The sequence below is a fragment of the Triturus cristatus genome, chromosome 4_1 (assembly GCF_964204655.1).
Source record: "Triturus cristatus chromosome 4_1, aTriCri1.1, whole genome shotgun sequence".
In the NCBI taxonomy this organism is placed as follows: domain Eukaryota; kingdom Metazoa; phylum Chordata; class Amphibia; order Caudata; family Salamandridae; genus Triturus; species Triturus cristatus.
The window spans coordinates 662,657,224-662,681,212 of record NC_140585.1 but is presented as its reverse complement, the minus strand read 5'-3'; the positions used below and the strand labels follow the sequence as shown (position 1 = coordinate 662,681,212).

Below are 23,989 nucleotides of genomic sequence, written 5' to 3'. Positions count from 1 at the left end.
AGACCTGCACTGGCTCCCTGTCAACAAGAAGATAACCTTCAAACTCCCCACCCACGCACACAAGGCACTCCACAACACCGGATCAGCATACCTCAACAACCGACTCAGCCTCTACAGCCCCACCCGCCAGCTCCACTCCGCAGACCAAGCCCTCGCCACCGTCCCCCGCATCCAAAGAGTGACCGCCGGCGGCAGATCATTCTCCCACCTCGCCGCCAAGACATGGAACACCCTCCCCATCTGCCTATGGCAGACCGACGACCTTCTAACCTTCAGAAAACTTCTCAAGACCTGGCTCTTCGAACAGTAGCAGCTCCCCCCACCCCAGCGCCTTGAGACCCTCACGGGTATGTAGTGCGCTTTACAAATGCTTTGATTGATTGTTTGATTAAAAGTCATGTTTTGAATTGTGTATGTTGGATTTTTGTTGTTTTTGTCTTGTTTGGTTTATATAAAGATACTTTACTTTTCTAAACTGGTGTGGTGTCCATTTGTGGCATTTTCACTGTGTTACTTTGTTTTGGTACAAATACTCTACACATTGCCTTTGGGATAAGGCTGTCTGCTCGTGCCAAGCTACCAAGGGGCTGAGCAGGGGTTATCTAAAATGTGTAACTCCCTTACCCTGACTAGAAGCAAGGATCCCTACTTGGACAAAGGTGCATACCTCTGCCAACTAGAGTCCCCATTTTGAACACTTGGGTGTGTATTGTTGCCAGCTGATCGTAGGAGTGTGGCACAGGCTTTGCTGTCACTGACTAATTAGGCTGAAGGAAGCCGTGTTGGAATACTAAGTAAAACAGTCCCTCAATGCCAGCGCAAAGTTTGACATTAAACGCAACAACTTTCTAGATTGCTGAGTACCTCGTGTCCCAGCGGCTTGTTTATTATGCAAGCTGTGCCCTTGCTTGAAAGATTTGTGCGAGATATCTGCAAAGTACATACCCCTCCCCCAAATGTTTCATAATTAGTTGAAAGAAAGTGAAAGACTGTCATATATCATTGTGTTTTTAAACTATCACTTGAAGCAGAGGAACATAAACAAAACTTCTTACAGTGGTTATCCTTGGTCAGATTTAGATTTTTATAAAGCCAGTTGACATCCACATAAAGCATTGGTAAAATGTATAGGCCTAACTATGATAAGCTTGCCATCACTTTTTAAATTAATTTATTCATGCAACTATGCAAATGCAAGGAACGTTGGCAAAAATATAACAAATATTACAATAAATGAGTGGTCAAGCACTACAGGCACCCAATCCTTGGATCTTTGTGCATGTGTAAGTGATATGCTCAAGTCCAAAAATGTGCTCTGACCATGGTGCACTCTGCTTAAAGCAACTCAAAGTAGCAGATGCATGTATTGGAATACACTGGGTAGGTGTTTGGTAACCCGGTGGTGGGTCACAGCTCCATACAGTTCCAAACCACACCACATAATTCAACACAAACTACATAATTCAACTCAACTACACAATTACATAACACACCACATACATCCAATCCACACCACAAAATTCCACATCATGCCACGAAATTGAGCAGCACATTACATTATTTAACTCCACTACATACCACTCCACAACACAAAATACATTCCACATAATTACCCTCCATAACACACAATCCAGCTCCACATAATTCCAGTACACTCAATACGAACATACATCCACTACACACCATGCCACATAATTCCACTACACAAATACACTCCACACCACACAATTCCACACAACACTATCCCACAACTAACCATTCAAATCCAACCAACATATTTCCACTACACACCATATACATACACTCCTTCACACATGAGTAAAAGACATTGTCATTTACGACGACCAATAGCTCTAAACCAAACAATTGCAAGACCAATTTCTTTTTAATGTAGCCCATTGCCGATTAACCAATATGCCAAAACGGAATCCATTACAAACTAGTGAAATGGGAAAACCGCTATGGAAATTACAGCTAAGCGCATTAACAAGTGCGGACAGATAGAAACCAAACAGTAATATTCATAGACACTGTTTAAATGGGCCATAACAGTGTACTTTTTAAACCTTGTTGCTTACCTTGTGACACCAGAAAAGATATCTCAGATTAGGGATCATTCTGCCTAGAGGGAAAAAAATATTCAAATTTACCACCTGCCACCACAAGTCAGTTCTGTCAGACCTTCAGCTCCAGTGGATTATGAAATTAGATGGTTTATTTATTGTTTGAATAGTTAAACCCATTACCACAGCGGCACATTAATAAACAAATGAAACGATGCCAACCAAGCCATACTCGGACTTTGAAAACAGGAAGTGAAAGAAAAGACCAATCCATCCAGTCACAGTAGATAATGTTGATCCAGGCCCAGGTCAACACTGGTGAATATAATGAGGCGGGTGTAAGGGTTTAAAAAATATATATATGTTTTACCCCAAGGACTCCCATGAGATGTCTATGAGATCAAAACAAAATATGGAAAAAGAGCAAAAGTGCAAGTTCAAGTAAGAAAATGTGTCAAAATAAGCATCGATTTTTTCACGTTTTATTATCAAATCCGTAACCCTGCACCCAGAATTGATTTAATGTTACAAAGCAGACAAATGATTATAGCATTGAAGCGTATATTATAAAAAGCTAAGATCAGGTTCACACATAAGATGTTTACCTTCCCCATAGCTACTTAAATAATCAAAAGCGCCGTTTACAAAAATCAATGTTGAAATATCGTATTACTGTTTTTGTTGGTGCCTTAAAATCAAATGCTGGGATTTTTTTAATTTCCTGTAAATCCATAGTTTATTAACGTTAATGAATCACATCTGTGTCTTGTTTTTGTGAGATACATTTTTATTGGACATTGCAATAAATCGCCTGTGAACCTGTTGTGGCACTCAAGATATATGTCATGAAGAATAGCATCTGGCGACAAAGCAATACAAATTGAGTGAGATAACCATCACGTGCAAGGTGATAGATAGTAGTGCCCTTGTGAGCGGAAAGCCATTATTCATAGCCGAGCTAGGGTGGCTTTGATGAACTGTAAATAGAGCTCTAAACATTTTATTTAGCTTAAGCCAATTTAAGGCTGGCTAAGTGAAATCTATAGACATAAGTCATTAGAATAAGGAGCCACGGGCAGTCATGTTCATTGTTAATCCTTTTAAAACTATAGAGTACCCAACCAGTGTCAATTAATTGCTTAATTTTGAGAATTGTAAAAGTATAGCATGCCCGTTTGCAAGCAAGCATATTCCCCCTGGCTAGGTCGGTTTTGGTTATTAGTGACAGTGATGGTATTGCAAAGTGTGAAGATGGGAACCCCTTAACTCGATTACATCTAACATTAGCCAATTGCACTATGTTAATGGCAGTAAATAAATAAAGTCAAGAATGCGATATTGTGCTCACTAATTACTGATTGTGATAGTAATTACAATTTAATAGCGTTTCATACCACTATTGAGGCTCCTAGTGCTAGGCAGAACACCTAACAAAAGTTGATTTTCTCAAAGGGGCTGACCACAGAAAAGGACTGGACAGTATTTTTACCAAGAATATAAAAGTAAGGCTGGAGTGAAAATGTTTCACCGGTGAAACTACTTTCAACCCTTCTGGTCTATGCAGCTCTTCAGCTTACCCAATGTGTCTACATATGTTTTTCAACGAATTATGCCAATCACTTTGCTAGCTTACGTCGATGGGTGGTTGTGGCTGTTGCTATATAATGACGTGAATTTGGAAAAGTGCATGCAGTGGTGCTGGTACAATGTTCAGAGTGAGAGTGCTGCCGTCAATGTTACATCACTGAAGTCATAAGGGCTGTGAAAAATCCAAACCTCACCCAAGAGCAAGTGTAGAAGGAGGAGAGTGGTAAGGGCGTAGTATGCGGCTGGTGATGCGTTTTGGAGAACACTGTTACAAATATATTACTAAAGCATGGTGTAGTATTGCAGTGTCATTTACAGACTGCGCGTTTTCAATTGAAATGACCACTAATCTTGGTTAGTCATACAGTTCTGCTGATAAAAATTGCACAAAAGATAATGTTTGGTAATTGGGTTTCAGGAAATAAGTAAAGTGTCTTCATTTGTTTTGATTCTATTAAAATCTTTGTTTCCATCACACTTCAGAGATACAAAAAAATTGTGCTTCATTTCTTTCCTAACTGCTGATACATTCTGAAATGTTTGTACAGTTCATTTACAGGTTTTTAACTTTCACCTAGGCACCGCTTGCTCTGTCTCTTTGAGACATGCTGTACTGAGGTATAGATTTGAAGCTGCATCCACTCTCCGCCCCTATTTTGTATTGGCTTTTGTGACTGTCCTTTGTAAATGATGAGCTTTGATTTGTTAATAGACTTATTATTCCCTCCTTAGTACCTCCCTGTCACCTGTTGCTACCTCTCATCAGGACTGGCCCTCTTACATGTGTCTCTGCACTCTACCTTTCATTAAGAGGTTGGATGCACTATTTACCTAATTCTCTTCTTGCTGAACCAGGCAGGGCAGAGCGCATAGAAATGGTGCCCTTCTTGTTTGCATTTGCAGCAGGGAGCCATATGCACTTTTGCTTTACTAATGCCTGCCGCGTACTTTAAATACACTTGTGGCGGCAGCGTGTTTATATTTGCATCGTGCTTTCACTTAAACAATAGCTACCGCCTCACCACGCAAGTGCTGTCTGCCGCCCCACCCCGCAAGAGTTGTGTGGGGTTGAAGCTATTGTTAAAGTGAAAGCTCGATGCAAATATAAACAAGTGGCTGTCTTTGTGCAATAGCGACCGCTTGTTTATATTTGCATCGCGCCATGCGCACTTTCACTTTCAGACGAGAGTACTGTGGGTGACAGCTATTGTTAAAGGGAAAGCGTGCATGGTGCGCTACAAATACAAATGAGGGGCTGCCCTTGCTGAAACCGGCCTCCCGCCGGCTTAACTGATGGGGAGCACAAAACAACAGAAGACCAGCTTCTACAATGGCGGCTGCTTGTTTTGTAGTAGGAGCCTGTACGTGTTAGGGGCCCCCTGTCTGGGTTTCTCTGGCAGGCACCTGCCCGCGGTCTGTGACTTTCCCTGCCGGCCTTCCCCTACTTCCCCTCCCTCCATCCCTCCACGGTTCCTCCCGGGTCCAGCCCTACCTCCCTCCTCTGCCTCTCCCAGGGCCGGCACTCCCCTCCACCCCCACCCCCAGGGGCGGGCTCCTTGCAGAGAGAGGATGATGCCGTCTCACAGTTGCTAGAGCTTCCCGGGAGGACTGTGAGTGTTTGGAGCTAGGAGGGCGGAGGGGGCTGGTGGTACAGGGTGCATGAATGCTCCCAGGCTTGGGGGGAGGAAGGGTTCTGGCCTCACACACGGGGTCTGCAGTCGCCGCCACTGACGCCTGGTAAACAATGTGGGAGGGAGGCGCCCTCCCACATGGCCGCAGGGGGGTCGTCCCGGCGGCTGCACCACGGATGGGTGTGCGGCCCACTGCCAGCACTAGGGCGTTCCGTGTCTATGCAGGGGTCCCCCTGGTGCTGCACACTGGGTGTGCGCCCCACTGCTTGAACCAGGGTTATCAGTGTGTATTGGGGGGTTCCCTCGGTGCTTCACACAGGGTGTGCAGCCCACTGCTTTTACTAGGGTGACCGGTTTGTAGGGACGTGGGCCGTGGTGCTGCACACTTGATGTGTTCTCTACTCTACTACTTGCTCTAGGGTGATCTGTGTGTTTTTTGGGGGAGGGGAGGGTCATCGATCCTTCACACTGGGTGTGCTCTCCACTGCTTCCACTAGAGTGACAGGTGTGGTTTTGGGGGGTTCCTAGGTGCTGCACGCTCCGCTGCTTGCTCTAAGGTGATCCTCTTGTATGGGGGGGTCCTCGGTGCTGCACACTGGTTGTGCTCTCCACTGCTTGTTCTCGTAGTAAAGGTTCCTCTCAACCTGGTGGACCCACCAGAAAGTGCAGTTATCTGTGTGCATTATAGTAACCGGAGGGAAGGTTGCCTTCTCGTTGTGGGCTGCTGCATGTGCAGGTCCAGAGATGAGCTGGGAGAGTTTTAGGGCCTGATGTGAAGACGAGATGTGTCCAAGTCTTGGAGGCTTGTGGTCTGTCACAATGGTAACTTCTGGTTCTCCTGTGGTAGTTGGGGGGGGGGGGGGGTATTGGCAGTATGGGACGTGGATGTTTAGATGTTGTTTTTTTTCGTCCAGTGAATGTGTTGTTTTGGATGAAGCTTAGCTGATGGAAGGATGAAGGCAAAGCTTGTGAAGAGAGGTGTTTTGGAGAGAAGTGGGTGCGAGCGATATGTGGATGACTGGCGCACACTAGCTTGCTTAGAGAGGCTGCTCCTCACAACTGAACACTGGAATGTGCCCAGTGCTGCAGGCCAGTAGGGTCTGTTCATCTAGCGGAGTGTGTGACTGCTACAAACTGGAAATTGCTGACTGCTGCATCTTGGGATGGCACAGGTGACCTCATGAAGGGTTACATCACCTAACTACAGTGTTCTATGAGAGCGGAGCTGAATCAAACCGTGTTACCACATTACTTGAGTTGACTGCTGCACCCAACCCCCTTAAGGACACTCATCATGGAGCTTGAGGAGAAGAGTGGAGGAGGTTGGAGGAGGTGCTATAGTGCAATGGCATGTAAATCTGGGCGTGGAACTAGGTCACTGCTTCAGCCCAGGATAGTGGTTGGTGGTCTATGGATGCTCCTGTTCTGGTGCACTACTGGGCACTGCTGAGGCCAGGGACACTACTTTGCCCTAGGCAGGGTAGGGTGTACTGCTCTGTGCACTTTGAGATCCTGCTGCCTGGCACAGTTCTTCTGGATCTAGTTCCTTGCTTGGGAAAAGAAACCTATCTATGGCGAGAGGCATAGGATTTCTTCTATGTAAAAGCTGTTCTATAACTATGTAATAATATTTACCTGCTAAATCAGACTCGAGGGGTAGAGCTGATTAGAGTACTGACCTGTATTCCCCCAAAGGCCAAAAAATAAACACATTCCCTTAGTTTACAAAGCTGTTTGAAGGAGTCTATCTTGAGAATCCGGGGCTCGATCACTTGATGTGGAGAATTGGCTCCTGTTACTGTCCTTGCAAATTCGTTGCTTTTCATTTGTAAATAGGCTTAACAGTCCCTCCTTGGTACCGCCTTCTCTGCATTTGTAACCTCCCATAATGACTGAACTTTTTACTTGTGTCGTTACACGGTCCGCTTTATTAGTCGGTGAGCGCTATTTTCTTTAATGATCTTCCCCTATTCCACCCACGACATCGCAGCAGCACGCCACATGCTTTTAGTAATGCATTTATTTAATTTACAGTGAGATCCGTTTTGACTATAGCGTCCATGCTTATTTATTTGTTTAATTTACGGCCTGGTCCGCTTTCACATTAGCGGCCGTGCTCATTTATTTAATTAACAGTGTGGGCCGCTTTCACTTTTGTGGCCGCACTACAGACCCTTTCTAAGGGGCACATGCATCAAGGTAGGCAATTGTGATTCCTTAATAGCGATTATTAAGGAACCGCAATTATGGAATCGCAATTGCCTATGCATGTATATTTCGCTAAAATATTAGGGATTCCTACATATTCCTTAATTGCGAATAGCAAATTGCGATTCGCAATTAAGGTATAGCTTCCCTCTAGGCCCATAGGAATGAATAGGAATTGCATGCGCAATTTGCGAGTACCAAATAGGTCCTCGCATATTGCGCATGCAATTTCAAGGATGCAAGGGGGCCAAAAGGGCACCCTGATGCACCCCCGAAATTGTCATGTGTGCCCATGTGGCCCATGTGTGTGCGCCATATGACACTTGAAAAATGCACTTTTGTGCCTTTTTCAACGTTTTTGCAAATTACCGTGAACTTGCAGCTGGTGGTAATTAGCGTTTCCTAAATGCGAAGTCGCATTTAGGAAAGGATTGTTGCATCCCAAATAGGGAATCGCAATTTGCGATGTGCGAATTTGCATTTGGGTTGATGCATCACAATGCCAAAATACTGGTCGTAAAGGGGCTGATTCTGCGAATTGGTCCGTTTGCGTCCGGTATTTTGATTGATGCATGTGCTCCTAAATGAATTCATTTTTTTACACTTTGGTTGAAAGCGCCCCATAAGCGCTTTAACTTTAATGTTGGTCGCGTCCCTTTCTTTTGACGCTGCTCCTTGTAACTTGAATATGGGAGCAGCGCCTGAAGAAAGGGGCGCAGCCACCATTAAAGTGGTCTCGCTTTTGCGAGAGTGTGAGCTATTGGCATTAAAACTAACAATGCCTTTTATATATGTATTGCTTTTAAAAATACATAAATAAGGCATTGTCATTTACAATGCCGGTAGCCTAAATGCTCGCAAATGCGAGACCTATTGCATTGAAAATGCTTGTTACATTTTATTGTGTGTCAGAAAAAAATGACATCTCACACCCTTTACTTTCAAACCGGTGCACTCCTGCAAAAGATAGCACATAGTTCACTTTCCAAAACCCTATTGGTTTTTAGTCAGAGAAATTAAACTCCAATCTCCACCTTAAAAAGAATAAGCAGTCATTTGCCAGAAGCTATTGCCTGACATTTGACCTCTATGTATGAAGCACAACAAATGTTATCATTTAAAAACAAAATGTAAAGGATTCTTTATTGCTCATTCACCTTCTGAACTCCAGCATGGATAATTTGGGGGCGTTGCAGCACCCAAGCACCCTTCCTTCCAGCGCCTAAGAATGCATTTTCACTCCTTGTTGCATCGAGTAACAAATGTTTATCAATCAGGGTTTTAAGTACATTGTAATAAAGAATTTTTTAAAGAAAGTACAATAAAACATCACCTGGTTCAGCGTTTATTTGATGTCTCTGCCTATAATGTCATCACAGTCAAATGGCACGTTTTATCACTTCTGCTAACCCAAAAATCAAAATCGAAATTTACTCCAGGCCGAATGATGAAGAGAATACAAAAACCAAGAAACATATCACAATTTGGAATGTGAATCGCTCTAGAAAAGAACGCAGTGTTTCTTAATGCGTTTGTTCTAACAGTCTTCAGAATAGGCTGATTGAATCAATTTACCACCCTAATCCCTATCCTGTGCAAAGCATCAATTTATTACAGCCCTATAAAAAGTGTCAGTCTAAAACTAAATTCTGTTTTACTTGCTGTTCTTTGTAGGTTGATCCGAACAGTATTGCTGCCAGAGATGGCCGGATCCGGGAAGGAGATCGCATACTGCAAGTAAGCATGCACGGCTTCTTTCTGGGGGATTTCTCACAGAAACATACGGTTTGGTGAATGGAGCTCTTTAGTCAGACCTACTGAACCTGTCTTGTAAAAAAGGATCAAGACCATAACACTGGAATTTGTTAGAGATTTTATGCCAAGAGACTGAAGAAGTTGCTTTGTGGGTCATCATAAGGAGTCGGGTGGGAGCAGGGCATCTATAATTGTACGCCTCAAGGATTTGCAGCAGTGTTTTTTAATAATAATAACTTTTATATAGCACTTCTGCCGCTTTTAAGCACTGTAAGTAACAGATGCTACCATTAACATGTTTGTTGTTGAATTTGTGAAGCCTGAAAGGATGGAAGCCCAAGACTGTCTTGCCAGGATATGATCCTCTGCCCTTGAGACCACTGCATTTGTGTTCAAGGAATGCTCAGTACACTGAGCTATCCTCCCCAATAGGACAACTGACTGTTCTAACAAGAAGTCAAAATGTCCTGTTTGCAACAAGTCCTGTTCCTGACATAGTGCTTTTTGTGTGGTCTGGGTTATAAAGCCAGATGTGGGACTGAGCATAACAAGTGAAATCTGGACCGGATGTTGGGCATAGAATGTATAATTCATGCTTAGTCAATGGAGAAACCAAGGAAGCCTACCCCCACTTTCATAGCATTATGTGTGCCTTTTCCCACCTAAGGCAAAGCCACACTTAGCAGTACTGCAAGAGGTTGGATGCATTGTAAGGATCTCTATTGAAAGAGCAATAGGAAACATCACAATTTTTATGAATTCAAAATATGTTCATACACCTCACCTCTAGATCAGACCCATTCCTCTAAATTCATAAGTGTAATATTGCACATTTTAGTGACAGTAATATAACTCAGTATTTCCAAAACGTTTTAGTATCAAGACCCAATTTTTGGAATGACAAACGTTCGCAATTCACCTAGCTTTAATGGACCTGAGGTGGGGGCAGTTTTTTTTAATACAATTACAGCAATTGTTTGGAAATATCATGACCTTTTGAGAACATTATGCCATTTCTTGTGGTGCAGGAAATGGTAGCTTTGATCATGGAACTAATCCCAGCCAGGCTGGACTATGGAAGTTTGGTATTTGCAGAACTCAGAATGTATCAGTTGGGCACATTACAAAAAGCACTGGGCACCCACGCTTGTTTTCAAGTTCACTGAATAAGATCAGATCTCTTTGGTGGTTGTATGTCTGAATATCAAGGACAAAAAATGCCTTACTACAAGAATATTTTGCCCAATTATCAGCAATCCAAATATTGTGATGGTAAGCATATATATTATTAACTGCACATAGAGGTGCCTTCAATAAGTACATATGCAAAAGAAACAATTGATGTACGGATTGCTGGACAATGCAAACATTCATCCCCAGTCACAAGAATCTGGGTTAAATCCATTGTTCTTTTGCTCACCACACTACCCCAGTTGGGACCCAGCCATAGGCAAATCAGTCTTGACCCTGTTCCTTGTGGGATCAGCCTAGCCAGGTCCTCCATGGACCGGAAAGAAGCATCCTGGGACCGGTTTCAGGGCATCACCCTTCATCAGCCAGGCTAGCTTGAATCCAGTGGTGTAGTGAGCACGGGACCCACATATGGACATACCCTTCCCACTTAGGGTGACATTTGCAAAATAAACAATTTATGGATGGAATGCTGGACAATGCAAACATTCACCACCAGTCACAAGAATCTGAGTTAAATCCATCATTACTTTGCTCACCACACCACCCCAGTTTGGACCCAGCCATATGCCAATCAGTCTTGATCCTGTTCCTTGTGGGAACAGTCCAGCCCGAGCGGCCAAGCCAGGTGCTCCCTGGACCGGAAACAAGCATCCTGGGTCCGGTTTCAGGGCATCACCCTTCATCAGCCAGGCTAGCTTGAATCCAGTGGTGTAGTGAGCACGGGACCTACATCTGGGCATACCCTTCCCACTTAGGGCGACATATGCAAAAGAAACAATTGACCCTGTTCCCATTGGGCACAGGGTCAAGACTGATTTGCATATGGCTGGGTTCAAAATGGAATGGCATGGTGAGTAAAACAATGATGGATTTAGGCCCAGATCGCTGTACTGGGGTGAATGTATGACATTGTTCTGCATTCTGTCCATCAATTGTTTTTGCATTTGTCACCCCGATTCGGACGGGTATGCCCAGACGTGGGTCCCGTGCTCTTCATGCCACTGGAGTCAAGCTATCTTGGCTGATGAGGGGTGAAACCCCGAAACCGGTCCTAGGATGCTTGTTTCCAGTCCAGGGAGTACCTGGCCCGGCAGATCGGCTGGACTGTTCCCATTGGGCACAGGGTCAAGACTGATTTGCATATGGCTGGGTTTCAAACTGAAATGGCATGGTGAGCAAAACGACGATGGATTTAGGCCCAGATCTCTGTACTGGGGTGAATGTATGACATTTTTCTCTGCATTCTGTCCATCAATCATTGTTTTTGCATTTAATATGAACATGGCATAAAGGCAGATATATAAGAGGCTAGGTATGTGAAACCTCTATTTACCTATATATACTTATCTTTGTGATATTTCGGTAGTTGATATTTAAGCCACATTATATTTCTTCAGTGATATTCTAGTTCTATATCTTTGTGGACAATTGGGAAGTTACCAGTTAAAAATGTTGTTATACCTAATGCACATATGAAAAGAGTCCTAGAGGAAGTCCGCTTTTTCTACACAGTCACATCAGAATGTTCACCTTTTTCTGAACTCTATTTTTGCTGGTTTATAGGACTCTGCGCACTTTACCACTTTAAACCAGGGGTAATGTGCCTGTGCTACCTGTCTAAACACAGTTAAATTGGCTTATTCCTCATTGGTACATTTACCTTACCTGTAAGTCCCCAGTATATGGTGTAGACAGTAAGGCCAGAGCCTGGAAGTTAAATGTCACTTGTAGACTGAAACATCTAATGTCCCATCCACTACAGTGGCAGGGCAAACATGGCTATAAGCCTATGCTGTGTAGCCTGGCTGCTGCAATGTAAAACCTGCTCTGTGACCTGTCAAAATTACCCTTTTTGACATGTAAAGGCCTCCCTTTGAAATATTAATAAATTATCTCTATTTAGCTGTGTAGCCCACAAGTCAGAGTGCACTGTATTTAAAAGTAGGGCAGATAGAAAATGTATATTACCATGTCCCTACTGTGACTAGGCCAGAAAAGCTATTTTTATTGTGGTAGTCCCAGCCGTTCTATGTAGAAAGACAGAGTACATATTAAAATACTAATACTGGATCTCGGGATGGGACCGACTATAGAAATAATTAAACAGTGTTTTAATAGTTATTAAAAATCCAATTCATCAGTGAAATTGGTGGAAGAAATAGGGTTACTGATTGAGGGGGGTGAATGAATCCCTATTCGAGCAGCAACCACAATCCTAGTCAGGGTGAAGTCACAAGCAAGCCCCAAATTAACCTGCGCTTAACCCTCTGGTAGCCTGGCACGAGCAGTCAGGCTCAACTTAGAGGCAATGTGTAAAGTAGTTTTGCAGCACATCATACACAACACAAGAAAAATCCCACATCAATTTAGAAAAATAGAGCACAAATAAATAAATTAGGATCAAAACAACAAAAATCCAATCAGTAGAACTGGAGTTATGCAATTTTAAAGGTTTTAGTGAAAATACATCCCAAAACCGCGAAGTGCCAACTGTGGTTATCTGATCGCGCTAGACCGGGACAAAGTCACAAGTTGAGGCTGACTGCGGTGGAGCGTGGGATAGCTACAGGGATCCAGTTAGACCTGCTGCACATGTTACATCAAATCTTGCTTTTAGAGTGATGCTGAGTACTGCGTCGATGATGCATTGCACAGCACAGGTGATGTAAGGTCATTTCTTGGAGATAAGTTGCGCAGTGGCAGTTCTTCCAAGGAGCTTCGGTGGGCGTTGCGACGTCCTTGCATGGAGATGTGGCACACAGCGGCAGTTCTGGGGGCTGCAGGTGAAGGCCTGCATTGAGGATGCATCATGCAGCAGTTGTTCCTGGAGGCTGTGGTTGGAAATGTGAAGTTCTGCAGCAGGGAGACATCATGTAGTGGTCCAAATTGAGAGTTTGAGAAGGCAATGCATCATGCAGCCACTCCAATATGGAGATTCTGGCAGGTGATGCATTGGTTCTGCTGAAACCACAGTTCGGCTGCCCGAGTACCTTCAGGTCAACTTCCATGGGTCCAGGACAGGGGTGGCAACACTTGGAGGGCAGGACTCACAGCCAACAGGGTCCAGGTACTGGGTTCAAGATGGAGGAAGCCTGTTCTGTCCCTGAGGCATCTAAAGAGAAGGTCAGACAACTAGCCCTTGGAGTCACTCTGGTGGTCCAATCCTTCAAGATGCATGTCCATTTTTTCTTACTCAGACAGTAGGGGAGCAGGGCAGCAGAATGGCAGTTATTCTTGCAGCAAAGCAGCACAACAGTCCTTCTTCTGATTTTTCCACAGGTCCAGGGGTGCACTGAAGAGCTGGGGTCTGAGGTCCAATATTTATACCTGGTGCCCACATTGAAAAAGAAGAAGATTCTAGAGGTTTCTTCCCCCTAACTGAGGTGTCAGGCATCCCTTTCCTCTCTACCCTGGACCCAACTTGTATGGGTACACAAAAGATTAATGACAAACCCTTTGTGAGAGTGCTCAGGCACAGCCTTTGTGATGAGAGAGTGTGGTAGGGGACAGCTCCTCCCCCTTGTTAATTAAGAGTGGCCCATCCTGCCAACACCTATCTTCCCTCTGTCTCACTATCTGGGAGCAATACACAAAGACTAATGTCCAGCTACACCTAGTCATGTGATCCAGGAACATGCTGCAGGCACCAAATGGTTGGGAAGCGAAAATGCCAACTTTCTAAAAGTGGCATTTTCAGAACTGTGACTTAAAATCAAACTTTGCCACTAAAGAGGGTTTTAAATTACAATTCTTTAGACACCCAACTTAACGTGTACACCTGCTCCCAATTGAAAGTTGTTACTTATTAAATATATTAAGATAGCACAATATTATCCTATGGGAGAGGTAGGCTTTGCAGTAGTGAATAACGAACTTATGTGTTTTTCACTACTAGAACATGTATAACTTAGTACATGTCCCAAATACACTGCACCCTGTCATCTACACTGTACAGGTTCTACCCCATGGGTGGCCTATCTGTTTTAAAAAGGAAGCTTTAGGCTAACAAAAGGTTCATTTTACTGCCCGGTCAAAATGACAGTTTACGACTGCACACACAGACTGCAATGGCAGGTCTTAGGCATGTTTAAAAAAGGCTACTTAAGTGGGTGACACAATAAGTGCTGCAGACCCACTAGTAGTAGCATTTAATTTACAGGCCCTGTGTAAATTGCCATTTTACTAGTGACGTACAAGAAATTAAATGTGTCAATTGGGTGTAAGGCAATTTTACCATGTTTCAAGTATAGAGCACATGCATTTTAGTATTGGTTATCAGTGGTAAACTGCACAGAGTCCTAAGACCAGCGAAACAGAAATCTGCAAGAATAGAAAGGCCGAATGCAAACAGTTTGGGGGAAGACTACCCTAAGGCTAACGGATCTAAGAGTTGTTTTTTTAATAACAAATTCAAGAAAAGTTACATTTTTCCTGGCTGATGTTCCTGGAGGCTAATTTTCATTAACTCTCCAGCACCTCCCACAATGTGCTCAGCCCAGGAAGAGGTGTGAAAGAGGTGTTAAATCCTCCCAGGAGCACACAATAGGCTGACCTGAATCAGCAGAAATTACTCCTTTGTGCTTAGTAGAGGATGCAGGGTGGGGGTTGCGGATATTCAGTTGTCACATTGTCAAATCCTGCCTGTCGTGTTTGTTGAGCTACATGTAATTCTTTGGTGCACTTGAAAGGATGCCAAAAAAATTCTTTTATATCCCCTTTCTGGATGCTGAAGCACCCTGCTTTTGTGCTACTGTGACCTCTGTCTCTGCGATTATTGTGCGTACAGTGCCTGCTTCTAACTGGATTTTAACAGTAGATGTGGGAGGACACTAGTGATAACTATAGAGCACTTCTCTACACACCCACAACCCTCAGCGTCCAAGTTTAGTGTGGGAGAAGATTTTGCCATCTTGAAAATGCCCTGACACATGGCATTTTTGCCTGTTTGCAGTAAGGCAAACAAGAACTACTGAAAACGTGGGTAGTGTTGCCACTGGAACCTTTGCTCCAGTGACTAGGAAGTTGTCGAGAGTCACCCCTACCTACGAGCTGGTGCCAGTCATAAATAAGTCACCCCAAGGCACCGGGACAGAGCACTTTCTGGACCTGCAGAAGAACAGAAAAGGACTGGGCTTACTGTCTGTGACCTGGAAGGAGTACTGAAAGACTGGACCTTGTCCCCTTGTACCCACAACAAAGAAGTGGCTACAAGGACACACCATGCTGCAAGAAGCCTTTTCCCTGGAGTGCCCAACTTACCAGGAAATACTGGACCTCGACTGGACCTTGCTGGAGGTCTTTGCTAGAGTGAGTCCTTGCCCCTAAGTGCTGGTCTTAGGACCTAGGATTCTTAGAAGTGACCTAATGGAGCTGCTCCAGAAACGTCAGGGCTTTAAACACTATGTCACAAGCTAATATTTTTGACTGGGATGAATCTGGTTGTGTAGATTACCCGCAATCCATGGCGGACAGCATGAAATCATACCTAGCTCCTGGTCTTCCATGACCACAGACTATCATTAGCCTCAAGTCCTTTTCGGCACTATTTCTAGTTAAAGCTTTACAAATTCATATGTCAGGTTTCTCTTATTGGATTTTTGTTATTTTAATGTGATTTTTGTTTAATAAATTCTACTCTATTTTTCAAATGCGGTTTAGGGTTTTTATTGCTTGTAATTTTAACTTCAGTACTGTTTTGGTACTGGCTAAATACTTTACACACAGGTACTGTACCAGAAACTAGTTTTCAGCCTACCATAATACTAAGCACATCATACCTAGTGAAATTCATAAACTCCAAATCACTACAGAGTTACAGGAGGCACACAAAAATTGGGGGTGCTGAGAACCCCACTATGGAATAAGATTCCTGACAATCTCTAAGTTATCAAAGATCTTTTATGTTTCAGAAAGGTTCTTGAAACAGTTTTGATCACAGTAGGTTATGGACTAAGGATGAACTAGCTTCGACTGGCATCAATTAGATATTGTATATGCTAGGAATTGTCATGATGGGGTGAGCTTCCAGTATAATGAAGAATCCTGCTAGTTATACGGTTCATACGAATTAAGTAGGACTGTGTATCTGGACAACATAAATTTCTGAATATGGGGACTTAGTACACACATATCATCAGAAGATGTTGGCCCACTTCCTAGCTAGCTCACAGTGCCTCACCTAAACCCCTAACCTGACCAGCATAACAGCTGGCATCAGCAATCAAGAACATGACTACTCTAATTCCCCAAGGAAATCATGGAAACAGATCTACCCTTTCTTTTGTACTTTTGCATGCCCAAGGTAAACACAAGAAAGATATATATGAATATGGCTTTTCAAACATGTATTGAAACAATTGTATTCTTGTATAGAAAGTGTGAGCTGCAATTTTTGGGCAGATGAAACACAGCATTGTAGCCAGTGTTGTGGATAATGTCATGCGCTCCCTTGTGAAAGTTGAATTGAGATTTATTCCTCATCACAAACGGAGGTTCCCAGCCTGCTTCATCCTGCCTCCTCCTCCCTCTTCAACTTTCTCCCGTACCTGCCTGAGCCCATAGAACACGAAACAGTGCATTCCATGTGTCTCTCGACAGCAGGACGAGACCGTTGCAAGTCACTACATAAAATATACATAAGATCCCCATATACAACAAAAGTTTTACAAGAATGGAGAGAACGATATATAGTCAACCATGATAACATTACGATGTGATTATACTCCTATCTAAAATACTACCTATACTATTGAGAGCATAGTGTCAGTACTCCCTGCCAGGTCCATTGCGTATCTGGGTATGATGTGCCAGGAAGCCAATCTGATGTAGGGCGGTCTATCATCCTTTGCAGGATAAAGGTTAGAGTCAGCAGGGCTGCATCTCAGTTACAGTGCCCCACATTCCAGGGCAACCCTAGAAGAAGTGCTCCTCTGCGAATGTAGCATATAGGCTGTTTATGTAATAAAAGTACTGTTTCAGTCTCACAGTGCCAAAGGCGCAGAGCTGAAGTGATGGTTTGTCTGGCGCCTTAGAGCTGTCTCCAACTGGACAAGTGCATCACATGCTATGTGCCTAACCTTGTGCAGAGTGTATGACCAACATGATAATAATACTTACTAAGAAATAAACTGCATTTATCTTCTCACTACATTAACGTGTTAGTGTAAAGTATGTAAAAAAATGTCAATCTAAAACGTGAAACTAAAATGGATACTCAGAGTAAGCCCCGATGTACCTTAAAACATGCTGAATGCAGGTGAATTAATAATTGATCCTATATAACATTACATATTTTTCAATTGGTGGCTAACAAGTTTTGGATGATGGACTTTATGTTTTGCTAATAAAAGTAAGGGAGGCCACACAAGCATGTGCTTAGTTTGTCTGCCAATCAAGAATGCATGCAAGTCTCAGTTCTGTGATTTTTTATCATTCATTTTCCAACATAGCTTTAATTTTTGTGAAGTATACTTGCCCACTGAATTCATATGGTAAGTTATTAGGCGAATGGTTGATGCATCCAAGTTGCAGTACATGTTGAGAGTGCCTACCTCCGTCTGCTAGCCACACTTGCTTGATGGAGATGTAAGAACTGGAAACAGAGAAACACAGATAGGAACAGTACTATCTAGCAGGATATCTAAATACACGAAAGAACTTCAAACATGAATGGGTCATTACAATGTGTAGAATCGGCAATCGCACCGTATAATTGAAAGATGGCAGCATAGTCAGACACGGGAAGCAGAGACTGGGCCTTGCATAATCAAGGTATGTGTTATTGTGCGGTATTACAGGTACGAGGCAACGCAGAGGTTCTACTATGATGAATTTGTCCGCAGGACTAGTGGCAGATGAGGGATTAAAAGGGAGTAAAAGACTCACATGTTCGCTGCAGGAAGTCCCAAAGCTGGGAAAAAACATAGCTGAGGACTTTGCAGCCGGACACCATGAACAAAACAAAAAACCTTATGGAAAAATGTTGCGAACACCTTTGATTTCGAAAACCTCCGGCAACACGTGAGCCCATGTCATGCCAGTAAAGCACGTTTGCATTGTATTATTCTGGCATGTACAATTTCATTGTTCTCCAGTAAATAGAAAGTAACACCGTGGCTCTCAAATGGATTGAACAAGTACTTAAATATCATGCCACGATTGCAGCCTATTTATGGCCTAGAAAGTAGAGCACATTTTTCTTCAACTTCTTGCTAATCTGCGAACAAAAACAAAGGGGGGGAAAAGTGGCTCGCTTTTGCCATTACAACGCATTAAATGCTAGGTGAAGTTACACAGGCTATTTAGAAGCGCGATTAAAAGAATGGCGCCATTTTCCACACAGCCCTAACGATGCTTCCCCTGCCCTTCCGCCCTTCCTCCCTCCGCATATCTTATCCATTTTTCATCTGCGCCTCCAGTTGTTCTCGCCGTAATGGCATGCTTTTTCTTCCACCGAGCAACTCTTGTATCTGCCAACTATTAATTCAGAGGCAGGAGCCAGATGAATCTTTCAGGATCAATCACATTTTATCCCTTCAGTCTTTTCATTTCCTCGGGAAACATCACTGCCAAAAACAATAGTTGTATTTCCTTCAGCAAGATCAGATCAAGAAATCAAGCTGTAATCTCTGGAGTGCACTTGGGCCTGCGAGGTGGATGGCCGCCGTGGCCTGACCTTGAGAGAAGCAATAAGTTAGGTTTTAGTGCCGAGCTTTGTGAGGCGGTCTTTTTATCTCGCTGTCTGTGTGGCGCAGCCCTATAAAAGCGTGGCTCGCGCCGCGCTTTTCTATCCGCCAATAACGTGTAATGGCCCAGCAGTCTTGCAAAGTATCAAGCCCAAGTTTTACTGATTCGGGCAGAAGTGAAAAAAGCGAAACCATTTGCTCATATCAGTATCAGGTGGGTTTTCTCAGTCCTGCAGACGGACTTTCAATGCAGCTTGCTAATTAAGCGTGATGAGCCATTCGTTACACGGACGTTTAACAAGGAAAAACATGGAATGACGTTGATGTCGTTTGACATTAAACTAATTTACATGATAAACTTAACAACGCCACATATAGGTACTATAGAGACAGTAATACCATCAGGTTTGACAGATTAACATAACAACTGCTTCTTTACGGTTTTGCAGAAAGATGGCAGAGAGTGTTCACTCAAAATATATACTGTCAAAGTGTAGAGCCCCGTGCTGCAGCCCCTCAACATATTGGGCTCCATTACGCGCTTCCAGAGGGGTGTCCTCATGGGGATCGGATGTCGGTGGTAAACCTGCTCAGGGCAGCTTTGTGTAATCCGGGTGTGTCTAAGCCCAGAAACTCCAGATTGCTTAAATACAGCCTTGGCGAGATCTGCGGAGCTGAGAGGTATGTGGGCAGGTGAGGGATGCATACGCCCCCCTGCATGCATCCGTTAAGAAAAAGTTCTTTGAGTTAAAGGAAAAATCAACCTGCCCTCTGCTGCACCTCACCACCTTCAACTCACTGGCAAAAGAAAAAGCCCCCAAACGTTTATCACCTGGTAGGTGGCACATGGCTGAGGATGTGGGCCTGTTGTTCTGGGGGGAAACATGCAGCATTGGACCAGTGAGGTGATGCCTCCCAGATGTAAAGCACAGGCAGGACACAATAAATGGTTGGAAAACAGGAACAGCTTTATTCCATCTAAGTACAAGAGACCTCAGCCACCAACAGCTACTAGCAACTGACAGCAGATCAAAAAGCAACATTCTTTCCCTAGAAGATACATTCTAAACACATTCTAAATTACATCACAGCATAACAACCTTAACAAAGGTCTGTTGCAAAGAAGAGAATATTGAGCATGAGTTGTCGGAGGAAGAAACGGGGGAATGCGGAATACCACAACCAGGTATTCCAGAGTCTACGAGTTATTCCCCATTTCAAGGGAAGACACTTGTGATCCCCGTTATCGCACAGGGAGATGCGGTTAGTATTGTGAATCCCCTGCCTAGTATCTCCTCATGGAGATAAAGGGGAACCTATAATGGAGCCTAAAGTATCTTGCCTTTGGATCGAGGAACCACATGAAGAAACAGGTCTACGGATTGCAACAGTCTGTTGGGTCGATGCCAAGAGGTATCCTAGACCATGTAAGAGAGTTCATCTCATAAATACAAGTCAACTAAACATTAGTCAGAGAATTCTAAAATTCACTCTGGCACTTACTCGGAGCCAGTGATGGATATTCCAAGATATGAAACGTCATCCATTGCATGGAGGCAAATAATAGCACAGACCACTGTATTTTCATCCTCTGAATTCGTGCTCTTGGCATTTCCTGAAACCCTCATTGTAAAGCCTTCCCGTATAGTCTAGCTTGGATTTAATCTGAGCTTTTACAACTGCCTTCAGGGATTCGTTTAGTAGGAAGCACCATATCATGCAGCCTTTTTAGAAGGATATTAGGATCTTTGAGCATTCCACCCATGAACAAAACAGTGTAGTGAAATGTAAGCGACTCTCTCACCAAGGGACTTTTAGTGGGCATAGAGGCGCTCAATGAATGCCCGGTGGGACGTACCTGGGATGGAAAGGGCTTGCATGTCAAGGGCTGTTTTGAACTGTATAGTAGGATGCTGGAACATTTGCTAATTCCTTTTGTTAATAAGTGGTCGCTGATGTTACTCATCATGCAAAAATAAAGTGCGGTATTGGAAAGTGCAGATCTGCATATTCAGTTGTAATTCCACTCCACACTATTGTGGAATACATTTTGAGACATGAAGATTTGTTTTCGCCTAGGCCCTGTTTTCTTTGCGGCAAAAACCTGTAATTCCAATACATGGGCTGTGCATGTATTTTATAAAGGGTACACTGCCTCGTATGCACTTCAGGGCACCTTTAACTGTGTTTACTAGGCATCTGCCAAGACAGTGCGCCATATTACAGTGAATGGACCATACTCGTAGAGCCTCAATCTTGTGCTTGCACAGGAACAGCGGAATGGTTAAAGATAGAAGATCTATAAGACTATGTGGAGAGTTACACAGAGCAGGATCTATCAATGGGGAGATAAGTCGAGTAAAGTTCATTAATCGTGCCAATATTCTCTGAACCGGTTCAGATCCCCGCGATTAAGGCCATTCTTACAGATCCAGCTGCAGTAGCGCAATGTTTTGCCACATATTATCAAACCCTATATACAAAGCGATAAGGTATCACCAATTCTCAAATGAAAGCCTTTTTTGGGGATGTTCCTCCAAGAGCTATATCGCAATCCACCCAAGATTCCCTGGAAACGTTTATCACTCTAGAGGAGTTAACAATAGCTGTGCAGGACATGGCTTCTGGTAAGGTGCTTGGACCCAACGGGTTCCCATGCGAATGTTTGAAATCATTTCTCACTATACTGGGTCCCCACTACTCAGCCACCTTGTCTCAAGCCCTGGAGGATCAACAAATTCCCCCAGACTGGAGGCAAGCGGAGATAGTGGTTTTTCTAAAACCTGGTCGCCCATTGGAATTATGTTCGTCATATCAGCCTATATCACTACTCAATATAGAGGCAAAGGTCTTGGCCAAAATATTGGCGAACAGACTCATGCCGCTCAGGCCAGACTTGGTTCACCCAGATCAGGCCAGTTTTATGCCAAAGCGGGCAACCAGACACAATATGCGGCTGGCCCATAACGCAATAGCTGCGGTCGACCGACTCAATCGACCAGCAGCACTACTACTTGTTGATATCGACAAAGCATTTGACTCGGTCAGTTGGCAATATATGTTCACAATGTTAAAATATTTAAATATGGGGCCCAAATTCACAGCCCTTATACAGCTTCCCTATGCAGATCTTATGGCCTCTGTAAGGGTCATGGGGACTACATATCGGTGGTTTCCAATCGGCCCGGCACTCAGCAGGGCTGCCCCCTCTCCCCTCTACTCTTCGCTTTAGTTATAGAGCCGTTGGCAGTCTAGGTCTGACAGGATGCCGTAATGTGTGGATTTGAATGGACAACCGAGTTTTCAGATCGCATCGCACTTTCTGCGTATGACGTCTTTTTCTTTTTTACAGACCTGAATAGGTCCAGACCAAGGTTTCTCCAGATTATGATGATCTTTGGGGAGATGTTTGGGCTATGTATATATAATCAAAGATCCCTTGTATGGCCGATTCGGGGCTCCTTAGGGCAGGGATGCTGGATTCAAGAGATAACAGTGGCTGCAAACGGGTTCAAATATCTTAGCGTATTCCTGGCGGATATGCAATCTCTCTCCTGGGACTGAAACATCGGTACCCTTACAGAGTGGGGAAAGGCGGAGTTTAAGGCATGATCCAGTCTCCTATTATCGCTGTATGGAAGATTAGCTATTTTCAAAATGGTATCCCTCCCGCTCTTTCTGCATCAACTACCATCTCACCCCTACCCCATTCCACAATGCTGGTTCAAACAAATCAAGGCGAACCTGGGTCAATTTCTCTCGGGGGCTGTATGGCTAGCGTAGAGCTCCACTCCTTCTTCCAATCATCATCCGGTCATACCATGCTGCCGCCCATCTACAGGTGCTGAATGAGTGGTGGTACCCTGCTTACAGGGTGGAGCAATGGATAATGGGGGATCCTTCCCAATATTTCTATCTGTATAATAGATCTACCCCGATGACACTCCCACCAGCAACAAGAATAGTGTTCATAGTATGGCAACAATGCCTTCGTAGGATGAGGTGGTGGGGACGAATCACTCGGGATATCCCTTTATGGCACAATTGTTTATTTCCACAGATGGCAGATCTACAAGGCTTTGGGCAATGGCACCAAATAAGGATCTCAGCGGTTATAGATATAATACGAGGAGCGGTTCTTAAATCATTCCAGGACCTACAGGACAAATTCGCGCTACACCGTAGTCAGTTTATAAATACCTGCAGCTCTGCCACGCCATAGACCCATATATACATGACCTATCTGAGATCCCAGAATTCAATCTGTTAGAAGGTAAACAACTTATGGGCGACCTCATAAACCACAAGATCACCAAAATGTATCAAACCATAACCACAAACAACCCCAACACCCTAGATGTACTACGGAGCAAGTGGGAGTTAGATCTAGGGTCCCTAGTTGAAGTGGGCTGGACAGAAGCCTTACAATCACCCAGAGGGCCTGACATATATCCACGCCTTAGACTCATCCAGTTCAAATACCTTCACAGAACATACTACACTCGGCTCAAGTTATGGAGAGCCTGACTAATCGCATTCCCTCAGTGCCTCCGCTGTAAACAGGAGGAAAACTCTTTCCTTCACCCCACATGGTCTTGTACAGTATTGAAACGCTTCTGGTCGGGAGTGTTGGGATGCCTGGGGGAGGTGTTGGGGTGGGACCTCCCAAGATCACCAAAGTTCACATTATTACAGTGCACAGAGGGAATTAGGGGGGAATATCTACAAGCATCATCTGTTGTTCCTGTGGCTCATAGTGGCTAAACGGGACATTGCCAGATTGTGAAAGGCAGAAGCACCGCCCAGTATTGGAGCTTGGAAACGAGGCATGGACTTTAATATGGGGCTGGAAATCCCAGTGTTTGTA

General features: G+C 43.9%; 1 protein-coding gene across 3 annotated transcripts in view; it reads left to right on the top strand.

Moving 5' to 3' along the window:
• PDZRN4 (PDZ domain containing ring finger 4) overlaps positions 1–23,989 on the top strand; it is a 2,469,118-nt gene that overhangs the window by 2,393,200 nt on the left and 51,929 nt on the right. For all 3 annotated transcript variants that reach the window (XM_085653075.1, XM_085653078.1, XM_085653076.1), the window contains one exon: positions 9,164–9,226. In XM_085653075.1, the coding sequence (XP_085509201.1) occupies positions 9,164–9,226 (63 nt within the window). The remainder of the gene's footprint in view (positions 1–9,163; positions 9,227–23,989) is intronic.